The sequence below is a fragment of the Mesoplodon bidens genome, assembly GCF_964165515.1.
Source record: "Mesoplodon bidens genome assembly, chromosome: 10".
Taxonomy (NCBI): Eukaryota; Metazoa; Chordata; class Mammalia; order Artiodactyla; family Ziphiidae; genus Mesoplodon; species Mesoplodon bidens.
This window is the reverse complement of record NC_138172.1, coordinates 42,237,957-42,257,020: the sequence shown is the minus strand read 5'-3', so window position 1 is coordinate 42,257,020 and position 19,064 is coordinate 42,237,957. Positions and strand designations below refer to the sequence as shown.

Sequence of the window (19,064 nt, the reverse complement as noted above, 5' to 3'; positions counted from 1 at the left end):
CACTTCCATATCACCCAAGTGAAATAGATCCAGCCCCTGTTCCCATGACACTAGGGAAGCCATGGCCCTCCCCACGGAAACTGCCCCCCCAGTGACCTCCATGGTGCAAACCCACAACAGGGATTGACCCTCCTCTTAATGTCACACACTCTTTCTTCTCCTGGTACCTCCCTGGCTGCTCTGCCTCAGGCTCATTTTCTGGCTCTTCCCTCTCTTTGAGCTCTTCAGGACTTGGTCCTGGGCCCTCTGTTCTTCTCTAGCTACACCCCCTGCCCAGGTGAGCTCACTCAGCCTCACGGCTTCAAACACCAATGACTCCAAATCTAATGTCCAGCCAGACCGCTTTTCTGGCCGCTCAGCTGGCTTCTTTGCCTCTCCTCTTGATTTCTCCCTCCAACCCTGTTTCTCTCCAAGTCTGCTCCCTTTCAGTAAATGACCCATCACCCATCGCCCAACCATCCAATTGCGCAAATGGGAAACTTAGGAATTATCCTTGATTCTCCCCATTTTCTTGCCTCCCACGTATCCATCCACAATCTCTAGGTATCTCGAGTCCGTCCACTGGCCATCTCCCTGATCTTAGTGCCATCCCCTCACCAGCCCTACAACAGCCTCGCCTTCTCACCCATCTCCCGGTGCCTACCCTTGGCACCAATCCCACTCCCAAGTCTATTCTTAACATGGCAGCTGTGCTGATCTTTTCAGAGCTTAGCTCAAATCACGTACTTGCCTTAACAATCCCCAGGGCCAAACCCAGCGGCGGGCCATTGAGAGCCCCCTCCCTGTCCCAGCTCTGCTGGTCTCAATGCCCCCTCTCCCCAAGTGCTCCCTGCACTCCAGCCACACTGGCCTTGCTGCCCCAGAACTGGGAGCTGCTTTTCCTCTGCAAATTGCTCCCCCAGTATCTGGCTTTTCCAGATTTCCCCTTAAATATTCTCCCTAACAGGCTCCCTGAAAATGCCTGTGCCTTTATTGTACAGAGAACTTTCATCTCCCCCTTTACTTAAGCTCTTCCTTTTGGACTCTGAGCCGCATGTGTATTTTGGGGGGAGGGGGGTGGCAGGCTAATAACCAAAAGGCTAACTGATGATTTTCATCTGCTCCAGGGCCTCACTGTTAGTACCACAAAGAATTGGCTGAACAAATAAATGACACCTGTTCTCTTGCAGCGCCACAGATCTCCTACCACACTTGTAGGTGGAGCCCAAGGTCAAAGGCATGTGCTTTTCTCCCTGAAGACTATCTCCATGAGCCGAAGAGGGGCCATGAAAAATCCTATTCTCCTTCTTCTAGAGCAAAACCGTAGCGGTCATGGCATTTCCCCTCCTTGCTTGTGGTGACTACTTAGTGTACGGAGCTCTTGTTAATACAGGGCAACTCCACCCCCTGCCCCACCTTCTCCCTTGGCAGCAGTGACTGAGAGGGGGAATCACCTGACTTAACCCGGCCAGTCAGAGTTCCTTCCCAGGAATTTGGGTTTGAGACAGAAAAAGCAGAGTCAATCTCCCAACTCTCTGGACTCCAACAGGTGGGACCTGAGCGTTGGGGGTGGTCACCACGCAGCCAGAGAAGCCAATGGCGTGGCCGTGGTGAGCAGAGAGGAGAGGGCTGAGGCAGCACCCTGACTGAGCACCATCCTTCACACACCCAGCATCACCCGCATTCCGGGCCTTATGCACCATGACATATCCTGCTGTCAGCTTCCTTATTCTTAAGGTAGGTTGAGATGGGCCCTTGTCACTTGCAAGCAAAAGAATCATAAATAATTCAGAGGGGAAGTATTTGAAGATTCAGCCTATGGATGGTTAAATAATGGGGCTCTTTATGAAAAAGTCCCCTGTAGTCTGGCTCCTCTAGAACCAGACAGATCCCAGTGTGACCCTGGACTTATCACTTAACCTCTCTGAGACTCAGTGAGCTCATCAGTAAAATGAGGATAATAATGTCCACCACTGGAGAAGATAAAAGGGATAAAAAAGTTATGGCAACCAGGATTTTCTTATCATCTGCCCAAGGCTCTCTATTCCCAGGCATTGGTGTATTTGGCAATAATATCAAAAGCCTTAAAGATGAGGCACATGCCTTCTGACTCAGCATTGCTTGTGTAGGAATTTATCCCAAGGGAATAGTCATATACTAAGATTTATGAACATCGATGTTCACCATAGCCGAGAATTGTAAACCACTCAATGGTAGGGAACCGGTTTCACAAATCATAGTATATCACTGCCATAAATAATGTTTTAGATTGTGGGTCTTAACCTTTTTGGACCCCTTAGAGGATGTGAGGAAAACTACCAGCCCTGTCCTTGGGAAAATGCTCATAAATACACTGTCACGAAATTTAGCACATCATTTCAGAAAACTGGTGGATTCACAGAAGCTCCATTTAATGAATTATGATTTGAAAGAATCACTGCATGATATGTCTCAGTGTACTCAGTGGCATAAACTGAGTAGAAAAATTCAGACTACCAAGTAGTCTGTACAATACGATCACAATTTTGTAAAACAAAAATAATTTACGTACACACACATATATTCACATTCATACACATACATATGGTCAGCTCTCCCTTTAAGAGGGAACCTGCCAAGAGGAGGTAGTTAGCTGAGAGCCTCCAGCTGTAACATTGGAGCCAAGGCAACACTGTCTCCTGGCAGCCACAGCCAATGACTAAGTGTGGTGGAGTACTCCGGCTTGGTCATTCCTGCCTAGCATGAGACTCTTCTAGGCAATCTTTGTGCTGGAACTTTACGTTGGGTTGGCCAAAACTCTCCCAGAGCTCACTGCAGTCTGAGGCTCTTCCTGCCCAATCCTCCTTCCTTCTCCCTTTGCCCTCACAGGTGTTAGACCAGCATCACAGTCTGTGGGCTCTCCCACCCACTCCTGGTCCCTCACCCCTTTTAATTTCACGGGTAATATTTGAATTAATCATTTGCACTTTAACTCTGTCTTGGCTTTTGCTGCCCAGGGGGCTGGCTTTGATATTCTTCTATGTACTTTCCACGCTTTCCCAAATTTTGTCAATTAAATTATTTTTGGCATCAGAAAACATGTTTCCTTTTACATGAAACACAAATACATATAAAGATGATATCTTTATATTCACATACGCTCTGCAGATTTGAAGCCCCTGATCACGAAATTCATTTGCATAACAAAACTTGCGTTTCGGGGCCTCCCTGGTGGCGCAGTGGTTAAGAGTCCACCTGCCAAGGCAGGGGACACGGGTTCGAGCCCTGGTCCGGGAAGATCCCACATGCCACGGAGCAACTAAGCCTGTGCACCACTACTAACTACTGAGCCTGCGCTCTAGGGTCCGTGAGCCACAACTACTGAAGCCCGTGCACCTAGAGCCCGTGCTCCGCAACAAGAGAAGCCACGGCAATGAGAATCCCATGCACCGCAATGACGAGTAGCCCCTGCTCACCACAGCTAGAGAAAGCCTGCACACGGCAACGAAGACTCAACGCAGCCATAAATAAAATAAATAATTTTTTTAAAAAATTGCATTTCATTAACCTACAACAGTTGATCTCCTGTCTCACAAAGAAGACAGGATGCTTAGCAGCAGCAACAGAACTTTTGGAGCGTTCAGAGCAGAGGGCCAACCCTGGGTGGGCTGGGTGTACCCTCTCTGTCCCCACTGGAGCCCCATGCTATGCCCCAAATCCTTCGTCATTCTGTTCCAGCATTCTGGATCCTCTCTGCGGGAACAGGGCTGGATAACAGAGACACACACTCTTTTTTAGCTCCTTTTTTTCCCCAGATCCCAAGCAGATGGGGCCTCTTAAGGGTCAAGAAAGGTCCTGGCTGCTTTGATTCGTTGAGACTCTCAGCATATTTGAAAACAAACAGCATCAGAATAGAGTTCAAAGTTTGTGGCATATTTTAAATATTTACATTTAACTAAATAGTATGCTTAACATGCTCAAACTCATACAAAACTTCCACACTCAGCATGATTACAGGATTTTTTAAATTGGAATATAGTTGATTTACAATGTTGTGTTTGTTTTAGGTGTACAGCAGCCTGACTCAGACATTATACATACATCTATTCTTTTTCAGATTCTTTTCCCATATAGGTTATTACAGAGTATTGAGTAGAGTTCCCTGTGCTATACAGTAGGTCCTTGTCTCCTAATTTATCTCTCCCCGCCAGGATTTTTTTTTTTTTTTAATGAGTTCCTTGTACCCAGTATGGGCAATGTGGCTGGTAAAGGGACAGAGGCATGAAGCTGTGTGATAAATGTCTTCTTAGTTCAATCTTGGTGCTTCTCTGTTTGCCTTCACTTCAAGACAGAGATGAAAGTGTGAGCCTGGGGCGCTGTGTCAAGGGCTGACAGCCCCCTTTGGCGGCCCTTTGGTAGACAGACCACCTTCTGCTTCTGTTCTGCCTGATGTTTTTCAGGTGGACCAGAGACTCAATGGTTTAATTTTTAGCTATCCTTTTTTCTATCTTTAAACTTTATTGGCCTTTCCTCCCCACAAATAAAAACTGTAGCCTATTTACCCTAAAGCATGAAAAGACATGGAGAATTTACTAAGTGAAGGAGCCAATCTGGAAAGGCTACATACTATATGATTCCAACTATATGACATTCTGGAAAATGCAAAACTATGGAGACAGAAAAAGATCAGTGGTTTTCAGGGGTTAGGGAAGAGGGAGAGGTGCGTTGGCAGAGGAGTTTTAGAGCAGTGAAACTACTCTGTATGATACTATAATGGTGGACGCACATCCTTTTACATTTGTCCAAGCCCATAGAATGTGCAACACCAAGACTGAGCCTTCATGTAAACTATGGACTTTGGGTGATAATGATGTGTTAACATAAGTTCATTGACTGTAACACATACACCACTCTGGTGCAGGATGTTGATGGTGGAGGAGGCTATGTGTGTAGGGTCAGGAGGCATATAGGAAATCTCTGTATTTTCCACTCAATATTTCTATGAAGTTAAAAATTGTACTTCTGAGTACACAAAAGTGTACTTTCCACTCAACTTAAGACAGCTCTAAAAATTAAGTTTATTTAATTTTTTAAAAAGGACGTGTGGTTATTATCTTCAGGCTGCACCCAGTGGAGGTCGATTCCTAGGTGGGAAATTCGTGGATTCACAGACTTAGGTGCAGACTGACATCATTCAGAAATCACTCGAGGTAGAGAGCAGACATCCAGGGATCAAATCCCAACTCATCTACTTACCAGCTGTGCATCCTTGGGCAATTTACTTAACCTCTGTGAGCCTCTGTTTCTCCATCTGTAAAATGGAAGTATAATGGAATTTATTTCAGAGAGCTGTTGTGAGGATTAAATGAGATAATTTATGGCAAACTCTTAGCTGGTGCTCCATAAATATCAGCTATTACTAGCATTATTGTTATTCAGGGTAGTATTCATTCAACTGTAACTAATGAGCAGTATGCAAGGTACCAAGGTGAACAAGGCAGAGCTGGTTCCTACAGCCACAGAGCTTACAGGCTAATCCAATCCTCCCTCTAGACACACAGGGTGTTGGGAACAGAAGACCCAGTTCCCATTCAGGCTTTCCAGGCAAGCACCCACTGATATACACACCCTGGAAGCAGCTTCAGTAGCCACGTGATTTCTTAGGTGATTTTGTTATGAGAGGTGATGTGGCACAGAGCCGGGCTGCCTGGGTTCCAATCCCAGATGCCTCCTAGCTGTGGAATTTCAGGCAAGTTCCTTACCTCCTCTGTGCCTCAATTTCCTCACCTGTATAAAGGAGGGGATAATAGAAACTATCTCATGAGCTGTTGGGAGGATTCAACACTGTAACGTGTAGAATACAGAGAATGGTGCTGGGCAAAGCGTAGGTGCTATGACGCTTTTAATAATCGTTCTTGTTATGACTCATCAACAGTTCTAACCCTGACCCCAGTGAGATGGCAACCAGCAGAAAACAAGGCAGAGCTCCTTGTTGTCGATGAAGAAATCCAGGCAGCATGGTGGAGTTCTCAAGAATATACCTGCCTCGTGGGTGTTTATCCCACAGCTATGCTTGCACAGGTGTGGTATGGTTTATAAATCAGTCATGGCCACAGAATACGTAATAGCAAAAGCCTGGAAGCAGCCTAGATTTCTGTGAATAGGAGACTGGTTAAGAAATCCATGACTCACCCAAAGACAGAAATATTAGCCCTCTGAAAGAATGAGGCAGCTGCATGTGAAATGATATGAAAAGATTTCCAAGAGCATTGTTAAATGCAAAAAGCAAGAGGCAGTGCACTTTTACTTTCTGTGTTAAGAAAAAGAAATGCGCGTGCCTGTGTACTTCGGTAACATGCCGGTGGTTGTCTCTGGAGGGGCACTGGGGCTCAGGGGCAGGAGGGACTCCTTTTTCCACTGGGTGCTCATTTGCACCCTTTGAATTTTAAGCCCTATACATGTATTACTTTAAAAAAAAAAGTAAGCAGAAAATTGGTGCTGATTCAAAACTCATTCCAGTTCATTGTTCTGTTAAACATATTCCGCTGATCTCTGAGCAGATGGCCCGGGAGGGGTTGGGCCAGGGCCAGGGGGCAGCCTCCCTCCCCGTGGGTGTGTGGGGAGCCACGTGGGGCCCTGTGGCTGGCACATGCCTGCAGCTGGTTTTCCCGTGTGGCGGGAGGCCCAGGGTGTGGGACTGAGACTGGGGAAGGGTGGGCTCCAGTAGCCTGGCAGGGGCTACACACACAGAGCAAGGTCATGGTCCTAAATCTGGGTCTGGCCCGGGCAGCTTTCCAGGGGAGACAATCATGAGACAAAGCCTCGTTAGAAGCACCAGGAAAGGGCCTTCATCGCAGCTGCTTCTCTCCATTCATGGGACAATTCCACAGTGAAACTTGGGACCAGAAAAGCCTAAGGATCAGGAAACAGATTTGGAAGGACCAGGGCTTCCTGGCCTGTTTGAGGCATTGGTGGGATGGAAAGAGCCCAAAGGAACCTGGGTTCTTATTTCTTCATCCATTTGCCTGGCTGAAATACAAAGATTCTTTTCAGAGCTCTCCCTGAAGTAGCCCTCCAGCTTTAGGACACACACAGCATTGTGTGCAGGGACATTCCCTGTAGCCAAGCAAAAGTGACAGAGAGGCCCTTTCAGTTAACTGCAAAATAAGCAGGGCTCTGTCCAAAGACGGGAGCCCTTTGCCTCCTGGGCCCCCTGGTAACTCATAGGCTGTCTAAGCACCGTTTACTGCCTACAGCCTATTGGATGAGTGTCTTTCAAATGCCGTTTAGTCAATAATTCTTTATACACACTTATATAAAAACATATGTATGCATGCAAACAGATATTCTTAAGTCCAATATCCTTTATACTTTCAAACACACACACCTACAATTCTATGTAGTCATACTCTTGACTAGCAAGATATATGATATGCGATGCAGATCAAATATTTGGTACAAGGTAATCAAACAAGATCTGCAGAAGGTTTGCAGTGACATATAGTTACAAGAGTAATAATACAGCCTCCTTTTTTTGCTTCTCTGAATCTGGGTCACCATTAAGTCCAATTAAGTCTTTCCACCTATAGATGGTAACATTTGTACTCCCTTTTTTGATGTGGCTCATGCATTCACTTACCAAGCATTTGGGGAACAGTGCCAGGCACTGTTCTAGGTTCCTGGGATATAGCGATGAACATAATGTGCAAAGATGTGTGGCCTTGTGAAGTTGGCATCCTGATGAGGAGACAGCCGTTCACTGCGGTGGCAGGTAGGGATGGGGATGGATAGAGGGGCATCCAGACTTCCCAGGGGAGTGAGTGTTGAGTGGAGACCTGAGGACTGTAAGTGAAGGAGTCACGGGGATATCTGGGGAGCAGGTTCTAGGCAGAGAGACCGCAACTCTCTTGCCCACTCTAGTTACGCTGCACTCACTTGGCAAAAGCCAGCCCTGGTTAGACCCAACTCTCCACCTACTCCACACCCACACCCGTGCAGCTGAACCTCCTCTGGAGAGACACGTGCCCCATGCTGGCTGGCCTCGTAGCAGTTCAGGCCCAGGATCTGGGGTGGGGAGCACAGAGGAAGCTTCATGCTTCCATCACAAATGCTTCTCCAGCCCATTCACTCTCTCATTCCCCTAGACAGCCAGTTCCCAGCAACAACTCCCTGGCCTCACTCTCAGCTAACTCTCTTTACCTCCTATCCCGCTGAGGAAATTAATCAGAAGAGCTACCTACCACTCCAAGATGCCAACACCTTACACACTTACCAATCAGATTATTGCTCAAATCCTTGCTCTTTACTACCATGGAAGAAATGTGCAGGGGAGCCCAGCCCCCCTTTGCTTCTCAGGCATGCCACTCCCCACATCCTCCTCTCTCTCTCCTATATTAGCAATCCTTTCCCCGGCCACTACCTCATTCACATCTGCATAGAAACAGGCAGTACCATTTCCCGTATTAAAAAAAAATTTTTTTTTAAACTCTCTCTTAGTGGCACTTTTCCCTCCATTCCACTTTACCCAACAAAACTCTTGGGAAGAGCTGTTCAGATGGCTGCCTGTCTCTAACCTCTCTCCTTCCTTGTGCTGTTCTCCAAGTCTTTGCTCAGGTGTCACTTTCTCAGGGAGACCTTCCCTGACCATTGTATTGAAAACGGCACCCCCTCCATATGTCCTCTTCCCAGCTTCATTTTTCTCTGTAGCTCTCATCACTTGCTAATACCCTCTATAAGGCATGTATCCATTTTGTTGATTATCTACTCCACCCCCCTACTGGGATGTAAGTCCAAATAGGACAGTGATGTCTGCTAATTTGTTCAGCTGTCTGCCACATCCCCAGCACCTGAAAAAGGGCCCAGGGCATCAGAGGTGCCCAGCAATGTTTGTTTGGTGAATGAATGAACGCATGGTAAGGGGTGGGCGAGGAGCGGCAGGGAAATCACTGCGACTGGAGCAGACTAAGCAGGGGGGAATAGGGGAAATTAGGCGGGAGGGGTGGCAAGAGGCCCGATCACATAGGGTCCAAGGGGAGGGTCTTACTCTAAGTGTGGTTTGGGACTCTGCTGGAGGGTTTGGAGCTGCGAAGGGACATGATCTGATTGATGTCACTGAGACTCTGGGGCCGGTCAAGGTGAAAATTCCACATTTTGAGAGTGTGCTCGTGGGCAGGCAATTTTTACATCCTCGTGCTCATGAAAATAGACTTCAAGGAAAACAGACTTAAAGGAAAGTTCTGTGTTGATGATGGCTTTTGTTATATAGAAATGGCTTTACAGGTAAAATAGAATGTAGGACATTTCTCACTCAGCAAAATGCAACACAACAAAACAAAACATTATTGGTAAGCACTTACACAGAACCATCCATGCTCACCTACTTACTGATAAAAATATTTAGCTCTTCAGTATGTTGCTTTTTAAACAGGTGGTGTGCAAGTATTAACAAATTTTTTGAGATATTAACCAACACACATTTCTGAGCATATGGTACAGGCAAAACTGGCCTATATTAAATAACCACAGCTGGGATTCTAAATGTTGGGCCCAGAATTTGAAAATGTCTCTGCCCCTTAAGCATTAAACAGCAGCAGTAAAACACCCAGCAGTCTCCTGGCGACGTCTAGCATTTCTAAGTACCCTTTCAGGCGGTATATTATGTGGTCCAATGCTCATGAGATGCCATCTTTATAAGCTGTTTAGTAAAGGTATAAGGTATTCGCTAAGAGGGGACAAGATAGTCTGGCCAGGAAATATGTGGATTGTGGGTTTAGGTCTGTGTGTTTAGTTGGTGGAGTTGGTGCAGCTGCTTCTAGAATTGCAGTGGGAGTGGGGAGTAAAGTCCACAACTCTGAGCGTTCCAGGCAAGCCAAAATGGGGGTATGGGGGCTTAGAAGGGGACCAAGGATGGTGGGCCCCGGCAGCTGCCAAGCTAGGACGAAAAGAGAAGACTGATTCTAAAGAGGTGCTGGCTGGTGTTTATGGTTCTTGTACCAGGGTCCCAGCTATTATAACTGAGCACACAGGAAGCTGGCTCTGGGCTTGCTAGACTTTGCAGGGGGGTGGCTGCGTGTTCCCAGTGCTTCGTTAGCTCCTTCCCCAATAGTGAGGGTCAGGCAAAGCGGGCCACAGCCTTCCACTTTGATAGATGTCCTCACCCCTCTGGGCGTCAAGGGTCATTGCCACAGTGCTTCTAGGAAGCTCAGGACTTGGGACTCTAGACCAGTGGTTCTCAAGTGTGGTCCCAGCAGCATCAGCATCACCTGGGAACTTGTTGGAGATGCAGATTCTTAGGCTCCACCCCAGAGCTGCTGAATCAGAAACTCTGGGGGTAGGTCCCAGCAACCAGCGTTGAATAAGCTCCCTAAGGAATTCTGATGCGCATTGCAGTTTGGGAACCACTGATATAGACCAGTTCCAGGCGATGCTGCTGCTGCTCATTCTGGGACCGTACTTTGAAAACCAGTGTTCTAGAAATTTCACAAGCACATCACTCAGGTAGGTTATGAGTAAATCCAGTTATTAAATAACAAGTATTACTGAATACCTAAGGGCTGTTTAACAGTGATTGCCTCTGTACAAGGGGATTGTGGGCAACTTTTAAAAGTTGATGTATCTCTGAATTGTTCAAAGTTGTTATTATAAACATGTATTACTTTTGCAGATAAAAAAAGATATTTTAAAAATATAAATACCTCATCCTAGTATAGTTCTTTAGAGTCGTGCTTCTCAAACTTTACTGTGCAAACCATTTAGGAATCTTGTTAAAAATGCAGATTCTGGTTCAGTAGGATGGGGGCGGGGGAGGCAGGGCTGTGAGATTTTTCAACAAGCTCCCTGGTGATTCCAGTCTACTGGCCCACGAACCACACCTTGGATTTACAGAGTACAAAGCACTGTCATGTGTATTACATTTTTTGTTCCTTGTTACAACCCTGGCAAACAGATTCACTAATTCACTTATTCAACCATTAGGTACTATAACATACATATACTGGACAGAAAGATATGGTCTAATGGGGTGGAAAACCAACCAACCACCAAAAAACCCACACGTAAACAGATAAACAAATATAAATAGTGATCAGAACTGATCAGGAAATAAAGAGGGTGCCGAAAAAGAAGGGCTCTAGGAGGAGGTGATTTTGGCAGTGACGGTAAGGATGAGCCACGGAGAAGTTCCAAGGGCCAGCTCTCGGTAGACACCAGGAAGCTCCTGCAGCTAGCAGGCAGGGAGGGAAGACCCCCAAATCCGGACGGGGCAGGGGGTGGAGGCAGGGCCCGCCAGGGCAGGAAGGCCGTGGTATTGGGCCGATTTCAATCCAAATGTGGGGTAAGCATTGAGGGTTTAAGCAGGGAAGTGACTGGTCTGGTATTTGCCTTGGGATCACGCTGGCTGCTGTTCAGGAAATGAAACCTCTCCAGGGTCCCCTCGGAGGTGGTGCAGGGAGTGCTGGGCCATGCGAGGGCGCCCAGGAGTCAGGCCTGGCGCCCTCAGAGTCGCGTGGATCTATTCGGGGGGGTCAGGAGTCCCCTCGTGAATATCGAGCCACCAGGGCACGTGTTTTTATTGCCGCACAGAGGACCTCAAATAAGCGCGCTCCGGGCAACAACATGACTTTTAATCCCCTTTCAGAGGACTTGGGCTCGCATCCACGCTTTGCTGGTCACGATGGCATCTTGGACACTTCCCCCTCGGTGCCTCAGTCTCCCTTACCTGTCTAGGAGGACTTGGACCAGCCCACGGGTGACACCCTGGGTCGTCAATCCTGCATCCCCGTTTAGGGGGGAGGGTACGGCTGGGGCAGAGGCGGCACAAGGGGTTGGCTTCCCACCCGGGAAACTGAGGCACGGTGGGGAGAGAAGCGCGCGCCCTCCAGACTCCCGCAAACTCCAAGCGGCACGTCTCGTCTCCACGCAAGCTGTCCAGGCCGCCTGCCAGCCGTCTCCACGGAGTGGCCCCCGCCCAGCCCTGCCCGAAGACCGGAGCTGGGCCGGGCTTCTCAGGGGGCGGCAGTGGCGGCGGGGAACTCGGCGCCATCACTGGGCTCGAGCGCTGGAAGAGGCGCGCGGGACACACCTCCAGGTTCCCCAGACCGGTCGGGCGCGGGCCTGCCTAGGGGCGCCAGCCTCTGCGCGCGCCGACCCCGCCCCTCGCTGGCGCCCCCGCCCCTCGGCCTCCTCCTCCGCCTCCGCCTCTTCGCAGGCCCGCGACGTGCCCGGCCGGCGACCGAGCTGCAGGGACGGCGTCCGGCGCGCTCACTTCCGCGTCCCGCCGCCCTCCGGTCCGCGCGCGCCCAGCCACCGCCGCCGCCATCGGACAATAGGCCGCCCGCCCGGCTGCCGTGAACTTCCTGCCGGGGCCCGGCCGGCCCGTGTGCCCCGGACCCTGATCCCTCTCCGCGCCGGCCAGGATCGCAGCTCCGCGCCACCAGGGGAAGCAGCGGAGGACCGAGCGCCCGGGACGTACCAGCGCCTCCCGCCGCCGCGCCTTTGCCCTGGCCCGGCGGGTACGCGGCCTCTGCGCTCTTCGCTCTGAGCGACTTAACCCCGTCCAGCGGCTGCTGCCTTGTTGTGGGTTTCCGAGTTTGGTTGATTAAGGAGGATGTGATTTTTACCCCCCTTATTTCTTTTTCCTTTTATGATTTGAAACAGAGAAAAGAACTCACAGCCAGCTCGGACAGCGAAGTGCCACCAGCTGCCCCCACGTGGACACCTCCGAGAGGAAAGGGAATTGGAAGCAAACTTGGTGCAAGTGACTTTGAGGCCTCACCCTCGGCTGGACTCTAAGGCCTAGGGTCATGACTCTCATGCTGGGCAGGTGGAAGGCTTTACCTGTCCTGGGCTGGACGTGAGTCTCTGCCCTTCGCCAGCACCTCCACCGGCCCACCTCCACACACTCAATACCCAGCATCTAGGCTAGGCCCGGACACTTGTCAGCAACATGGATAAGTATGACGACCTGGGCCTGGAGGCCAGTAAATTCATTGAGGACCTGAACATGTATGAGGCCTCCAAGGATGGACTCTTCCGAGTGGACAAGGGTGCAAGCAACAACCCGGAGTTTGAGGAAACACGCAGGGTGTTTGCCACCAAGATGGCCAAAATCCACCTGCACCAGCCGCACCAGCTCCTGCAGGAGGAGACCCTGCCCAGGGGGAGCCGAGGTCCTGTGAACGGTGGGGGCCGCCTGGGCCCACAGGCCCACCGGGAAGCTGATGGGGGCAGCAAGGTGACGGGGGATGGTGCTGCGAAGCCTCCTCTCGCTACCTCGATAGTGGCCCCTGGGACAGCCACAACCATCGCGGCTGGGCAGCCCTTGTCCCCACCCCAGGAACAGAGGGCCAAGCTGTGTGTCCGTGGCGCGAGGCAAGGCAGCCAGGACTGTGGATACAAGGAGAGCGTGGCAAGTTCTGAGATGTCTGCTTTCCATCGGCCGGGCCCCTGTGAGGATCCTTCCTGCCTCACCCACGGAGACTATTATGACAACCTCTTTTTGGCAAGCCCCAACTGGGGCGATGAACCAGCAGTGTCCCCCAGCATCAGGCTGGGTGTAGGAAGTGGGTGGTCTGGCACACCAGGGAGTGGCCCGCCACTGTCCACACCCTCCAGGGTCCATCACCTATACCAGCAGCAGCTCTCCCCTAGCTCCAGCAGGTCATTGCAGAGCAGCCAGGATGGTGGTGTTGGTGGCCACAACAGTGAGAAGCCAGCAGCTCTTTGGACCACCGCCTCCTCCCAGCGAGTGAGCCCTGGCCTCCCTTCCCCAGGCCCAGAGAATGGGGCCCTACCGAGACCTGCTCAGCCCAGGACCCCTTCTTTCTCAGCGCCCCTGGCCCTGAACCGCTCCAATCAGGGACCTCTTCCAAGAACAAACTCGGGGGTAGGGAGTGAGGTTTCAGGCATGATGCCCAAACCCACTGTGGACCCTCAACCCTGGTTCCAGGATGGCCCCAAATCTTACCTTTCTAGCTCTGCCCCTGCATCCTTGCCAGCCAGCATGGACAATATGCAGCTGGGTGCAGTCCCTGGGTCGGGTCCCAAGCCTGGCTGTACAGACCCTGGCGTTGGTCCCAAGCTCAGCCTTGTCCATCCAGTGATGTCCACCGTGCCTGAGTTATCTTGTAAAGAAAGTCCGTTTGGCTGGTCCTCTGATGGCAGCCTGGGGCCTGTGCTCCCAGAGAGCCCCGGTTCCCCCAGGGTGAGACTGCCCTGCCAGACCCTCATCCCGGGCCCTGAGCTTGGACCCACGGCTGCTGAATTGAAATTAGAAGCCCTCACCCAACGTCTGGAGCGTGAGATGGATGCTCACCCGAAGGCCGATTACTTTGGTGAGTGAGAGACTGGTGTGATTGCCCATGGTGGGTGATGGGGTCCCTGCATTTGGGCATTTGGGGGAAGTGCCCCCACCAGGGATGCTGTAACTCTCCTTGAGTGGCCTGCCTTTTTGTGTGTGTATGTGTTCCTCTTTCAGCTGCTTCTGCTGAAACTTGAAAAGAAACTTGAAAGTATCCCTAGGCAGAAAGCGGATCTTGCAGCTGGGGGTTACCCATGTGTGAAGGGCAGGATTACTCATGACTGCTCCCCCAAAAGGGAAATGCTGTGATTTTGGATTTCAAAGGTTTTGGGGGTGACTTACAGCCTCTCTCAGTGACTGGCTCAGGCAGGACTTGAATGGGCTTCTTAGGTCCAGGTACCCCGTGAGTGTTCCATCTGTAGTTGGCTTGGCCAGGTGGCTCTGGCTGTTTGAGGACCAGTGGTCGGGCAGGGGCTCTCTATGTCTCCCTATGTGTGCGCATGTCTGCCTGCAGGTTTTGTGTTCAATTGAGGGAGGTGAAACACTGACATGGAAGGCTTTGTTCTAGAGCAGTAGTTCACAAAGTGTACTTTGGACCCTTAGCCTGGGAACTAGTTAGAAATGCAAATTCTTAGGCCGCACCCCAGACCTATGGCATCAGAAACTGTGGGGTGGGACCCAGCAATCAGCATTTTCACAAGCCAGCCCGGGATCCTGACGTTCTGGGAAATTTGAGACCTGTGCATTAGGTGCCTTCTAACTCAGGAACACACGTCACCCCCCCGCCCCCCACCCCCCACCCCCCACCAGCTTCCAGCTGGCAGGCAGGTTACACCCACAGTCGTGGCTCCCAAGAGGATGGAAGATGCTTCTTGCTGGTTTCACTCCAACTTGCAAGTTTTGTTTTCTTCTCTTTTAAAGCCACAAACTCTTGGAGACTGCTAGCTTCAGCTTTTTTCTCCTCACAGGGTTTGGAGGCAGCGGGAAGGCAGTGATATGCTTCTGTTGAGTAATGATGTAGCCGACTCATAGGAGAGCTAACTAGAAAGACAGCCTACTCTTAGAAGAGTCTGAGGGTTGCTTTTATTTTATTTTATTTTTTCATTTTTGAACTCTGCACAACTGAGGTCACGATTTCCCCACATGAGGCCTGTGAACCGTGGGAAGCTGAGTGCCGCTGGAGTGGCAGCTCTGCCAGGCAGGGTCCGAGAAGGCCCTGGACAGGGAGGGTGACCGGCTTGCTCCTTTCCGTCTACCTCATTCTGCGTCAGTGAGTGATTCTGTCCCAAGGTGCTTGGAGGGATGGGGTCCGAGGCACTCAAGCTAGTACTGTGTTCTTGCTTCTCATGAGAGCCTCGCGGGAACAGCTCTCACACCACCCTGGGCATTCACAGGTCGGGGTGACTGTTTACTGGCTTATGTTTTAGGGCACCCTCTTACTGTGAACTGTTTACTGGTTTATGTTTTAGAGCACGTAGCACCCTCTTACTGTGAACCATCTTCTCCTTTGCAAATCCCCCACTTTGGGAATAATACTTGGGTGGAAAAACTGTGGGTTTTTTAGTTCAAACTGTTGTTGAATTTTTTTCTTCCAGTTTTATTGAGATATAATTGACACAGCATTGTATTAGTTTAAGGTGCACAGCATCATGATTTGATTTACATGCATCACAAAGTGATGATCACAATAAAGTTAGTGAACATCCATCATCTCATATAGGTACAAGTTAAAGAAATAGGAAAAAATACTTTTTCCTTGGGATGAGAACTCAGGAGTTACTCTTTTTTTTTTTTTTTTTTTTTTTTTTGCGGTACGCGGGCCTCTCACTGTTGTGGCCTCTCCCATTGCGGAGCACAAGCTCTGGACGTGCAGGCTCAGCAGCCACGGCTCACAGGGCCAGCCGCTGCGCGGCATGTGGGATCTTCCCGGACCAGGGCACGAACCCACATCCCCTGCATTGGCAGGCGGACTCTCAACCACTGCGCCACCAGGGAAGCCCAGGAGTTACTCTCTTAACTTTCATATATAACACACAACAGAGTTAATTATATTTATCATGTTATACATTACACCCCTAGTACTTATATACCTTATAACTGGAAGTTTATACCTTTGACTGCCTTTGTTCAATTCCCCCTCTCCCGCTCCACCCCGCTCCCACCTCTGGTAGCCACAAATCTTATCTCTTTTTCTATGAGTTTGTTTTTGAAGTATAATTGACCTACAACACTATGATAGTTCCTATTACACAACACAGTGATTCGGTATTTCTATACATTTCAAACTGATCACCACGATAAGCCTAGTTACGAAACATCACCTTACAAAGATAGTACGTAGTTATTGACTATATTCCCCACACTGTACATTTCATACCCGTGACTCATTTGTTTTGCGACTGGAAGTTTGTACCTCTTTCCCTCACCTATTTCTTTCCTTCCCTTCCCCTCTCCCCTGAGACAACCATCTGTTTGTATCTATAACTCTGTTTATGTTTTGTTATGTTTGTTCATTTGTGTTGTTTTTTTAGATTCCACATACACATGAAATACAGTATTTATCTTGAATTTTTAATTCAAGCTCAGTAAACAACAAAACAGCAGTTTTATTTTTTCAGGGAGGCAAGTTTATACACTGCCTTAGAGCAGAGATACTGGCTAACACTAGCCATTCATTCAGCCCATGTTTATTGAGTGCCTACTTTGGGCCATGGGGTACATAACCAATGGGACAAACAGAAACCCCTGCTTCCCCAGAGCAGACAGTGCAATAGAGGGAGACAGGAGATGAACAAAATAAAGAAGTAAGTATGAGGGAGAGAAATAGGAAGAGCAGAGAATGGAGCCTCCGGGCAGGGAGTGGCAGGGAGGTTTCTGGTTTTAAATCAGGTGATCAGGGAAGATCCCATCGAGAAGGTGGCACTGGAGCTAGGCTTGAAGGAGGCAAGGGGGTGAACCCTGAGTCCGAGTCTGCCCAAGGATAGGGCGTTCCCAGCAGGGCAGACAGCAAGAGCAGTGGCCCCGGGACCTGGGCTGTGCCAGGCAATGTGCTAGACACTGTTTAATTTACTCATGTAATCTTAGGAAGCCCATTTCACCAACCTGGAAACTGAAGCTCAGAGAGGTTAGATTATTGATCCCAGGTCTCACAGGGGGGACTGGGTGTAGCTGGGGTCTGAGCCCCACAGTTGGGGCTCCCTGCCCATTCTTCCAACCAGCATTGCCCAGCTGCCTCCCAAGCACAGATGTGAAAGCCTGCTTTATTTGTCTATTTATTTTTATGGTTGTTTTTTCCTTAATTTAGGTGAACTTCCTATAACATAAAATTAATCATTTTAATTCATTTGGAATTAATTTAAAAAGTAATGAGTGGCATTTAGCGTGTTCACTGTGTTGTGCAAACACCACCCCTATCTAGTTGCAAAACATTTTCATCACCCCCAGAGGAAACCCACCCCCATAAATCAGTTGCTCCCCAATCCCCCAACTCTCCCAGCCCCTGGCAACCACCAATGTACATTCTCTCTCTCTGGCTTTACTTATTCTGGATATTTGATATAGAGGGAATCATATTTAAGTTATTTTTTGACTAAACATTACATTCACATGGAGAAAATTCAAAAGATGCAAAAACACATAGAGTGAAAAATGAGTCTCTTTCTCACCCCGGTTTCTAGCCGAGCATCCTGGTGTGATGAATGTATATGTGTGTGTATCTCTCTGTGGGCCTGCTGTCCACCTGCTCTTTGCCTTTCCCTCTGAACAGTGCGTCTTGGCAGCTGTTGTGCATCAGCACGCGTTGAGTTGGCTCAGTGTCACCCTCTGTGGATGTGCCCTGGGCCACGTAAGCAGCCTTGTGGTGGACTTCAGAAGGGCCAACTGCAAGGTGAAAGCCTAGCTTTGTGACAGACTCCTGGGGGCGGGGCGGGGAGTAGGTTGCACGGCTGGGGGCTTTGTGGCCTTTAAATGTCGCCTAGTTGCCCTCCGCAGAGGTCATGCCAGGGACCCCACTGCGCATCATATAGGAGAGGGCCTGCCCCCACCTGCTTTGGCAGCTGAGCTTCCAGCCACTCTAACGGGACTGGCCACGTGGCCAAGGAGGACGTCTGTCCTCTGAGCACCTGGCCATCAGTATGTGGCCCAGCCCTGCTGTGGGACCTTGAACAAACTGTCCCTTTGAGGCCTCCCCGCTCATCCACAGTACGAGGCTCTTGGCTGGTTGAGGGGCTCACATCGGCAGATGTCTTTCCCTTCTCTAGATCTGGTGTTATTTGAAAGATTTTGTCTGTCCAACACACTGCATTTATTACATAAGGATGAAATTTTACTTCTAAATAGAAGAGTATCTATTGATACAGGGCTCTTGCCAGAGAGAATCAGGGTAATGTTAACAGTCATCATCGGAGTCGATGTAATTGTAGCCAGAAGCAAAGCAAAGTGGATGTTTGGGTTGGTTACCTGGACCCCTTCCTGGGCATTTGACCTTGTGGGAAGAGCTTGTGAATCCCTGCTACCACCTTGGAGGGCACTTGGGTTTGAAGACACCTCAGTGTCCAGTTATTGATCAGCTTATCTCCGAGGACTCTTCTGGCACTTTCCAAGGCCAGGTCTCTGTGGCTTCGGGACAATTTGGTCCCAGGGAGGCATTTCTTCCCCCTCTTTCTTCTCCCATGTTCCTCTGTGGCCTCTTTGTGTCTTCCTGTCCTTGAGGAAAGAGTTAAGAACAAACTCTTGATGCTTCTTAGAGAACACTGTTGGGTTTCCAGCTCCCTGGGCCTTGTGCTCAGAAGATGCCCCCCCCACCCCGTGT

At 49.6% G+C, this 19,064-nt stretch overlaps 1 protein-coding gene across 1 annotated transcript in view; it reads left to right on the top strand.

Annotated features, from left to right (window-relative positions):
- The first annotated feature begins 1,519 nt into the window (after positions 1–1,519).
- The window catches only part of LIMD1 (LIM domain containing 1), an 80,212-nt gene continuing 62,667 nt past the window's right edge, over positions 1,520–19,064 (top strand). Inside the window, exons 1-2 of the mRNA XM_081245119.1 lie at positions 1,520–1,716; positions 12,613–14,288. Coding sequence (XP_081101245.1) covers positions 12,902–14,288 — 1,387 coding nt within the window. The 5' untranslated portion in view covers positions 1,520–1,716; positions 12,613–12,901. The remainder of the gene's footprint in view (positions 1,717–12,612; positions 14,289–19,064) is intronic.